We start from the raw sequence: 10,696 nt of genomic DNA on the forward strand, positions 1-10,696 counted from the left end.
TTTTTTTTTTTTTTTTTTTTAAAAATTTAAAAGGAAATCTATGCGCATAATAAAGTAAAATGTTTCACATAGGAGAGCCTGCACAGCAAGATGGACAGACATGACTCCCTTACATTCCTCTGATAGACTCCTGGCAAAACACAGTGCACAACAGGTCAGTGGAGCCCTGAAGACGAACGAAAAGAAAAAGTTTATCTAGTAAACTAACATTTTCATAAAAGGGCAGCGGATTGATCTAAGCAGAAGTAACAAATTGCCAAATATCTCCATTTATGTACAGCCTTAAGGTCATAATCAACAGGCTGAGGACAGGAGCTCTGGCTCCCTCTGGTGGCAGGTAAGTGGAAGGGCAGTGCTGAGCTGCTGAACCAAAAATTAAAACTTTGTAAAAATGTAACTATTGTGGCAGCTTCTGTTGTGATACTGTTGAGAGTAGGAGGAAAAACTATGTAAATCATAAGCAACGAGCACCCGAGCTGAGGCACGACACCGAACAGGACAGGAGCCTAGCAACAGCAACCACGGCAACAGCGAAGAAACTCTTCAGCTACTTTTACACTCGTTTTTTTCGCACATGGCGATAATGATTTTTTTTTTTTGCCTGACGACAAAAACTACTAAAAGAACACCAACATATATTTTAAAATTACAGCAGAGTTAGAGAGTTAATAAATAAATAACTTGAGAAAGATGACGTCTCGAATGACATCAATAAATAATCAAATTCAATTCAAACACCGGGGAAAAGTGATGTCTGGGTGACATACTTGGAAAAAACTAGAAGATGGTATATAAAATAAACATAAACACCTGGAACACGTTTAAATGACACTATTTACCGCCCTTTTCCTTTCCTGCTACTACACCAAATGCAGTTTATGTATTGTTACAAATATTGGTTTTATTCCATCGTACTAACAGAAGTCATCTAGTTTTAGTTAGAAAGACTAAATGGTCCTTTGAACAAAGTTGTTATCTAAAACACCGTCAGTGTAAAAGAATTTACTTAGATTGCTAATCAGATTTTATTTTAACTATAGAAACACATAATCTTACAAGATGTTAGTTTGAATTCTGTGATAAATTATTTCCAATAATAATTAATGTCTTTAGAGAAGGATGGAAAAAACAAACTGTGAAAACTACATTTCCTCTATTGAGTAATCTTTTAGTTCACGTTCTAAAAGATATTTCGGCAAAAAAAAAAAAAAAAATAGGCCAACAGTAACAGGAATACTTTGGTATACTCTAGTGGAGCTGCACAATATATCGAATCACGTTAGTCGTGTAATTTCACAATCACAAAATATATTTGATACGATATTACATTTCTGTTACCAGGCATTGATGCTTCACCATGGGAAAAAAGAAAATGCTTTGCTGCCCTTGATTCCCACACCTGGTACAGACTTTAGTCACAGCAATTCAAATGGATCTGAGACATTTCAATGTTTGAAAGGAAACCACAGTAAATGTGAGTTTCGATGCTACAATCCTGTACAATAATACTTGGATTGCATGTTTTTGTAACGTCATGCTGCCTTAGATTCCTAATAGAAAAAACAAAACAAAAAAACAGGGAGGCTACAAATTAGCATTTGGCAGATAATGGAGGGACATATTTAAAAAACGGCAAATATCATCTTAACATGTCTAATGTTTTATACTCATAGAAGTTTGGCAAAATTCTGATGCCAAATGATAAAAAAAAAAAAAAAAAAAAAAAACCGTTTAGAAATCGCTCCACCAAAAAAAAAAAAAAAAAAAAAGAAGTAATCAGCTTAGGAATGTCGCTACCAGAATAAAGCAAAAGAAAAAAAAAAAAGAGATAATTAAGCCGATACTTCAAAACTGGTTGCACAAGGTGCTTGTATAAAATGTAGAAGAGTGAAATACTTAAAACACCTACAGGTAAACCCAAAGGACGATCAGCATTGTGTATGCTGTTGAATCAATTACGACAGGAAATATCTCTGTGTGCGAGTCTACAAATGTTTCTACTCTCCAAAAATTGGATCCTAGATAAACGAATAAAAATAATCAAGGTGGAACATAAATAAAAGAGCTAAATTAATACAGATGTTTTAAATTCCAGACCGCACAAGAAAGCCAATAAATCTGTCGGCTGTGGCAAATAACGGCCTGAGCAGCTGTGGATCGGGCCCAACTCAGTACAGATGTGTCATAGGCATTTCCAAAATTCTGAGCTCAGGTTAGAACAAATTATATCTAGGAAGGCATAAATAAATCATGTGGAATATCTGCATTAGCTAAAGAAAAAAACCATATCTGTGAACACGTGTTGCTTTTTCTGTAGGGCATGCTAACCTAAACACCTGCTGGCGTGCCTATTAAAGTGTCCAGACATGCTACCTCTAAAGAAACCAAACGCCACAGGAGCTTATGCTTTACTATCAAATCACACTTGGCATAAATAACACATAAAATGACTGATAAACCTAGAGGAATGAACACATACAGTATTGGCAAGGTGCAACGTTAGCGGATGTGCCTTAGCCCAACATGCTAACATCCTTACTGAGGTTCAGTGTATGAACTTTGTGAGCAGAGTGTCTCTGCTGTGACGCTGCCGAACGACACACAGGATCAGAAATGGCAGTGCAGGAATCATTGTGCCCCCAAATATTTTACTATTCCAACCGCCTTAGCATCCAAGAGGTGAAATAAAAAATAACCTTCAAACAGGAAGTTGGCTGCACTAAAAAAAAACAAAAAAACTTTAACCCTTCCATGGTATGAAGAGGTGTTATTTTTACCCCATGAGCTTTTTACCCAGCGCGCAGTCCGGTACGGTGCCCCACGTGCGCTTTCACGAGGTTTGCTTGCTTGTGTGTCTGTTTTTCAGGAAATGACCATCTTCCCTGCTGTCCGACCGTGACATCTGCCATGTCCTCCTGAGCGTCGCGCTAAGACCGCGGGAGAGTTAAAAAAAACTAATGAAAGCTAGCAAAGAGGTGAGAGTGAGGTCACTAGCCTACAGAGAGAGTTTTTTAGAAAGCACAGTTGCTTTAGGAATCTATGTGACTGAAAGGTTTGGTTGGAATTCAGACGTCTACATGATGATGTGATGATAATGATTTGGCCAAGCGTGAAAGGCTTGGAAATGACTGAACTGAAACAAAACAACATAACAAAGACACAAAAATGCACACAACTGCCTGAATAAAACAGACATTAAGACACAATAGAACATCTGAAATATAAAAACCGTCTCTGTATAAATAGTAACAATCAAAAGAAAATGTAGCTAGACATTGGTGTGAGGGTGACGCTGCAGTAACTACAGTGTGTTAACAGGGTTTAGAGCACTGCTTTAGATAAAAAAAAAACAGAAAGACGTCATACAATAAAATATTAACACACGTGAGCCGATAAAATTGAGGAATATTGTGTAAACAGGCAGAAATGTACGTCTGACCAACAGTGTTGATTAAAAAAACAAAAAAAACAAAAACTAAATATAATCGGCTACACAGATAATGAGGGGCTGGACTTTAACCGAAGCTGAAAACACTGTGTGATCCACAGAGCAGACAAGCACAGAAACACAACGCTCCAACCCAAAATAAAATGGAATGGCCCAAAGCTGAATGTTTTTTTTTCCCCTTTTTTTTGGTTTTCATTGATGTGTCCTCGCTCACAAATAAACACGGGTTCTCTGAGGGCGCCGCCGGGCTAGGCGGCCGCCTCGGCGGCTCGCAGCAGACCCTTCTCTGTCAGATGAGCCTTCAGGGAGTTGAAGATGTAGAGCTGCTGGTCGGACCGCAGGGCCAGGAGCTGTTGGACCACCTTACTGGGGTTGGGGCCCCTGAGAGGAAACAAAACAGGAGTCAAATGTAAATATTCTGAAGAAGAAAAAAAAAATAGAGGTGAGGGGCCTTTTCCTTACTGCAAAATGTCAAATATGAAGCAAAGATGAATGTGTGATGTTGAAATCAGACCGTTTTGACATTGACGGGCCTCTGATCTACAAAGCCGTATTACTGTCATTGTAGATGGAAATTTAATCCTTTTCTTCCCCCAAAAATTTGGAGATTAATCTAAGAAATTTTGCAGAAAAAAATCTGAAATTTCCTTGTTTTTCCAAGGAAATTTCTGAGATTAATCTCAAAATTTCTCAAAGTTTTTCTAGCAAATTCTCGACTTTTCAAATTCAGACATTTACTTGTTTTCAGATCGACTGAATGAGCAATGTTAACGCGCCAACATAAGCTGCTTGTCCAGTGTTCATATTTCAAAAACAGAAAAGCATAAATGTAACTTTCATCCCACAACGGACTCTGTTCGGTCCACTTCTCTCTGCCCTTTTGATTCAGCACCGCCATCTTTGTTTCTGGCTCCGCTTCACGATGGCCAGTGGTGCCCTCTAAACAAAGGACTTGCAGCTAATTTGACTCTAATAAACCATTAAAAGATAATTAAGTGTACGTCAGTTAATTCAAGTAGATGCATCTGACTAAGCCTTAGGATGCTGCTGCTGCTGCTTTCTAGTTAGTTTTGCCACATATAAAGAGAATCAACGTGAGTTCAGACAGAAAAAAGGCACATCGCTAATAAACATTGTTCATTAAAACAAACAAGTAAAATAAATGAATCACTCTTGTGGGGAAATCCAAGATAAAATTCAACATTAAACAAAAAAAAAAAATCTGTGTCTGAATGTGACAGATTAAACTTTCACTGTGTTTTAGAGTTCACATGTGAGTTTACCTGATGAAGCTGGCAATGTAGACATTGACGAATGTGGCCATTATGTACTGGCAGTCAAATCTGTCCATAATGCCTCCGTGACCCGGTATGGTGTTGGCAAAGTCCTGAAAGGAGAGAAGACGAGCTTTCAACGTGTGCTGAAGTTCAAACATGACGCAGATACACAGCTGCAAACAAGTGGTGAGTGAAAGTGGTTCATTCAGATGGTGAGAGCCTCCTGAGGACGTTCTACCTTGATCTTAAATGCTCTCTTGAAGCCGCTGGCGAAGAAGCCACCGAAGGGCCCCACAATGGAGGCGAAGGAGGAGAGAGCGATGCTGTGGATCTGGAACGGATACAGACGCACGGTGGTCTGTGGACACAAGAGGACAAGGTTGGAGGCAGACAGCCACAGCCAATCGGGAGCTGGTTTACAGAACCCAACATCTGTTTAACATGGAGGGTCAAAGGTTGTCCTCCATTTCCTAGGACCTGTTTGTTCTTAATCTTGGCTTTAGCAGTTTAACTATGTCCCGTGCGACCTCTGTGGGCTGGTGTGGACAGGTTATGGCTGTATTACAGTTATGAAATGCGTTATGGATCTGAAACAGTCCCACATCACTTTAAATATCACTGCTGTGGCCGTTTCCTCTGAGAGCCCCCACGCTGTTTACTTACATCAGCAAAAACTGATACAATTAAAATCAACAGACTCAAAACATAGAGCCACAAGAGGAATTGATTTTTTTCACTTCAACACCGACGAAAATGGCAATTTTATCTCTCATAATAATAAAAAAAACAACAAGAAATGACAAACAGGTGTGACGTTGTGGCTCACGCAGGCTGCATGCGTCCTGACGACAAACTGGATATTCTCTTCAATGCCCTGTAACTGTCTCTGTATTTGGGTGGTGGTGTCATTTATTACAGTAGTTATTCTCTTCCTTGTTATCTGTACAGTAGAAGGCCATCATGTTCCATGTTTACCTCTGGGCTACGGTTTCCCCTCTTCCGTCTTGTTCACACTGTAAAACCTTTATGCTTATTTTTGTCCTGATTTCCCAGATTGTCAGCGCTTCCTTCCCAGTCGGCCATGCTTGTTTACTTTGAACTCATGTTTGATCTCGAGAGGTTTTGCCAGATTTCCCACCTGACATCTGAATGTTGGTGAGTGAAATCGGCTGTACGACCAAAACCTGCTGCACCTGCGATTTTTTTATTTTAATTTTTTTAATCACCATGTCTGGTGGAATCTCTTTGTAAATCTTGCCATGTGAAGCAGGCATTAGCTGGCTTACGAACGTTTCCTGGCTATTTTTGTAAGACTGTCGTTCCATTAGGGATACGGTCATCATACCCATCCGGTGACAGACTCCAGGACTCCTGGCAGGGTGTATTCCTGCAGCTGAAACAGCTCTGATGGCTCACAGTCCACCTGGAAACGGTTGGAGTCGTTGTTGAACTCCACAGGACAAACAAAGTAGCGGTATCCAGCCATGACGTAGGAGAGCTGACAGGAGGAGGAGGAGGAAAACACTACCGTTACAGTACATGACTTTTACAAGACTTCAGAAGTCCTAGAAGACTTTAGTTTTAAATTAGAGATTAAAGGTTTGTCTCACCATGATACCAAACACAATAGTGGCGAATAATCCACCAATAAATCCCTCCCATGTCTTCTTAGGCGACAGCTGCAACAGACAAAATCAAACATTCATACGACGTCACGTCTGGCTCAGCATACTTCATGTAACTCAATTTGTTTTTGACTGAAACTGATCCAGTATGAGGCCTGACGATAAATTGTCCCAGAAGTTATCGCAATAAACGATAATATTGTCTTGAGACCATTTTCAAGTAATATAATGATAATGGTACAATAATGTATGTAGATAACCTCAAAGGTCAGCAAACTTTAATTTTTAACTAACAATTCACACTGGAACTTATAACTGCATGTTAGGGCCATGGAGTAAATTTCTGCCAAATATCTCACATTTTTGAGACTAATCAGGAAAAAGTTTTCCTTGCAAAAGTTGAAAATTTTCTAGAAAAAAAAAAAAACTAAAATTTTGGAACAATCTCAAAACTTTTCTAGAAATTTATAGAAAATTTTTGAGCTTCAAAAGTCAAACTTTTTTGACTGTTTAAAGTCAAACTTTCAGTTTTTATTCTTTGTACTCTGGTAGCCAAGCAACAACATTTTGTTGCCAAATTCACTCTCATATCTTTATGGAGTGACAATAACGTAAGTGTAAGTCTAAGATTAGTCTCAAAATCTGAGTTTTTTTGGTGCAATTTACTATATATATATTTTTTTTCATCTACAATGACCCCAATATGCCGTCATAGGAGCTGGAAGACATTTTAAATATCTAAACCAAATAACCAAAACAACCCAAACAACAAATGAAATGGACATTAAAGTCTCTTCCAACAAAACGTCCTTCAGAAAGTTGAGACCAAATCACCAAACTGAAGACTTTTGTCATGCAGTCTGAATGGAGACCCAAGGAAAAAAAAAACAAAAAACAATCATGCTAATGGAATATATTGAGCTCATTTTAATTTATCATTCGATTAATTGATTTATGGCGACAGGCCTCCCAGAAACATCTAATAGATGAACAAATTTAAATGTTTTCATGCTACCTTAATGAGCGGCGTTCGGCCGAAGAAGAAACCAAACATGTAGGCCATGATGTCGTTGCAGATCACACAGGAAATGGGAACGATGAACCTGTTAGGAGGAAAAAAAAACCCTGAGCTCTCTCATCTGAATCACCGCAGAGAAAAACAAGACGAGCCAATTCGGGTTTAACTCCACGAGTGGCATCGGTGCGGACGAGACGACTCACCAGATCATCCCCTCAAACAGGTTGTGGATGATGAGGTGGGACTGGGTCACTACGATCAGCAGAGTCACATGGGTCCAGCCAAACTGAGGACAGAACAAGAAGAGCTCTGAAAAAAACCCAAACCAAACTGCAGCGCACAGCTGGAAATGTATTCATTTTCCTCTTCAAAGCAACAGGTCAGAATTATACAAGCTTGAATTTACACAGAAATCTCTACTAATATTAGCTGAAGCTCAACTGCAGACGTTCTGAAACTGCAGAGCCGTTTTACTGTCAGTGACTGGTTTACTGCGACCTGGCTGTTCGCTTATTACACCACAAAAGAAGAAATTTAAGGCAGAGAAACTTTCTGATTAAAATAATGTTGCCATAGCAACACCAACACATGTGCAGTTGTTACTTTTCATCTCAGACCACAACTGATATTCTCTGGTTTTACATTTTAAATGTTGGGAATTTGGTAGTTTTAAGGAATTTGGAACACAATTGAACATAATTACAATTTTTATGTGTGAGTTCCTGCTCAGTTTGAAATCACGTTTATTTTTGTATTTACCACGTTAAAACTCAAAATTCACTTTCAAAGTCCTAATTGTGACTTCTTGTAATTATAACTTTAAAATCTACAATTCTGACTTTTGTTCTTGTAATTATGACCTTTGAACTCACATTTCTGAAAAATCCAAAACTAAAAATCCAACTTATTACCTTTTAGCGTAGAAATGATGACAAACTCAACTCTGACATTTATTCTCTTAATTATGACACTCGATTCTCCTAATTATGACTTTATAAGTCACAATTTTGACTTGTTCTAGTAACTATGACTCAACATGCTGTGAATTTGGACTTAAAGTAGAAACTATGACATGTAAAACTAAAAATCATTACCTTCATTCTCCGAATTATGATTTTATGAAACTCAAAAAGAATTATGATCAAGTCAAAACCATGACTTTTATTTCCGTATTTATCACTTTGAAACAGGAAATTATGACTTTTATTCTCACAATCAAGACTTCCTGTTGGGCTTTTATTTTTTCTTTCATGGAGGAAATAGACTTCCATATAAAATTGATGAAACCTTCATTTTCAATGCATTGTTGGCATCAGGACTTTATAAATGCAGGTGCAGCATGACAGATTATTCACACCAACATGACTCCATACAAATGTCTTACTAAATAACCAAGATGCAGAATTTGGTCATTGCTCTTGCTCTAACTAGGACTGAAATCATCATTAGGAAGATTTCCTGTCCCAGCTCGCCTCATCGATAACGCAGCCCATCGGGGGGGACGGCAGGAAGAGGCGGGGCCAACACTCACCATGTAGAACTGAAGGCGATAATGTTTCTTCACCAAGCTCAGCACGAACATGCAGAAACCTGCAGGAGCAGAACAACGATGAACACACGCAAAGGAGGAGACTAAATCGGTCACAAATGAGGTCATCTGAGGTCAAACTAAATTTAGCTTGACCCGTTTCAGGCGCCAACGTTAGGGGCCCTCGGCTTGTTGTTTCCGTGGCCGATGTGAGGAGAGGACGCTGAGAAGCAAAGACAGACAGGAAGTGCTCTGAAAATAGACTTAAGGAAATACGAATGGAGTTTGAGATTTAAAAGTTTAAAGGAAAACAGCACTGTGAAATAGTTTTCACATTCATAGGAAACTTCAGTTTCGTCTTCAACTTAGGTTGGAAAAAAAAAAAAAGTTTAGGTGTTTCCTTCCCACCTCCCCACATCCTGTTTGACGCCAGTCAGAAGCTGCAGCAGCGCTGAGTTACTAACTGACGCTGTGCAGCTCAGGAAGTGGGACTGAAGGTTTTGCTCAGTGCCAGAAACGACCGATCCAACTTTCACAGCCTCAGATTTTCACAGACGATGCAGGTCAAGGTTTAAAGAGAGAGAACTCAGCTGCAATTAAAACCGTGTCGAGGTGTGACTCTACCAGCTTTGCATATACAGACAGGGTGGAATGAGAATGTCCATTAACAGTTTTCAAAGTTCTGCAATAGGATCTAGACTTTGACTGGGCCATTCAAGCATATTACTACCACCTGGTCATATGCTAGGTTTGCTGCCTGAGGCTTTGAGGCCCCTCCTCTGTGGTTCTTACAAAAACAAATAGGAAATGTTTGTATAAAGGCAAAAGGCTTTACTGTTTCTTCTGTACGACCGATGGTACAAGGCCTTTATTTGTGGAAAGGGCTCACTCTGCTGGCCTCACTCTAGAAAGTAAAGGGTTTCCCCACTGATGTAAAAGTTGTTCTAAAGTCTTAAATTAAAAATATAAAATTTTTGTTGCATATTAGGGCTGCACAAAATTGGAAATGACAAAAAAAATGAAATTGCAATTTTTTTCATCCTGTCATGTCAAAAACTAACATGTTCCAATTATGCTCCTGTTCTTAGTGCCTGAAAAATATTACAAAATATTACGATGATGATATTCGTTGCACTATACGCCCGTTTTCTTTCTCGTCTCTTTAACATTTGCAGTAACACTGTTAGTCCACTAACATCTGCATGTTCATAACACTTACAGCTTCGTAGCCAAGAAATAATACGCTTCAAACACTGCTTTGTGATATTCATTTTCCACATATTTACATTGGAATCACAATATATTCACCATATATTGTGCAGCCTTGTTGTTGTGTTCAACGTGTGGCCTGAGGGCCGTTTGCAGCCCATGGATTGATTTTGTGAGGACAAAAATTAAATAGATTAGGTCAAAATTTTGATTTTAATTAAAATCTCCTTACAAAAAAATGTTAGAAGCAATAACCTTTTCCAAACATTCTGGTTTCTTCTATTGTCATGGTAACTAGGACCACATTTACTAATTGACTTTATGCTATAAAACACACTTTGGTGCAGCCAAATATGCTTTTAATTGCTGTAAAAAAGTTGACTGAATACAGCAAATATTTTCAAATAAAGACCGACCTAAATCCTGTTTTTATTGCTGAGAACAAATGAAATATTTTTTTCCAGTTTTCCTCAAATCAAGTCCAAAATAATAAGCAACCCGGATGAATTTTATTCCCGTTTCTGCTAAAACGCAATTAACTTTTTTTTTTTTTTTTTTTCCTTTTTTTTTCTAAAAAAGGAATAAAAAATG

General features: G+C 38.5%; 1 protein-coding gene across 1 annotated transcript in view; it reads right to left on the reverse strand.

The window, feature by feature from the left end:
* Window positions 1-3,612: 3,612 nt before the first annotated feature.
* The window catches only part of cds2 (CDP-diacylglycerol synthase (phosphatidate cytidylyltransferase) 2), a 23,364-nt gene continuing 16,280 nt past the window's right edge, over window positions 3,613-10,696 (reverse strand). Inside the window, exons 6-13 of the mRNA XM_015049107.1 lie at window positions 8,900-8,958; window positions 7,572-7,654; window positions 7,366-7,453; window positions 6,336-6,404; window positions 6,071-6,223; window positions 4,964-5,083; window positions 4,732-4,835; window positions 3,613-3,829 (exon numbers count right to left, since the gene is read on the reverse strand). Coding sequence (XP_014904593.1) covers window positions 3,697-3,829; window positions 4,732-4,835; window positions 4,964-5,083; window positions 6,071-6,223; window positions 6,336-6,404; window positions 7,366-7,453; window positions 7,572-7,654; window positions 8,900-8,958 — 809 coding nt within the window. The 3' untranslated portion in view covers window positions 3,613-3,696. The remainder of the gene's footprint in view (window positions 3,830-4,731; window positions 4,836-4,963; window positions 5,084-6,070; window positions 6,224-6,335; window positions 6,405-7,365; window positions 7,454-7,571; window positions 7,655-8,899; window positions 8,959-10,696) is intronic.

Source organism: Poecilia latipinna, unplaced genomic scaffold (assembly GCF_001443285.1).
Source record: "Poecilia latipinna isolate Pla-1442-1.1 unplaced genomic scaffold, P_latipinna-1.0 Scaffold927, whole genome shotgun sequence".
Lineage (NCBI taxonomy): Eukaryota > Metazoa > Chordata > Actinopteri > Cyprinodontiformes > Poeciliidae > Poecilia > Poecilia latipinna.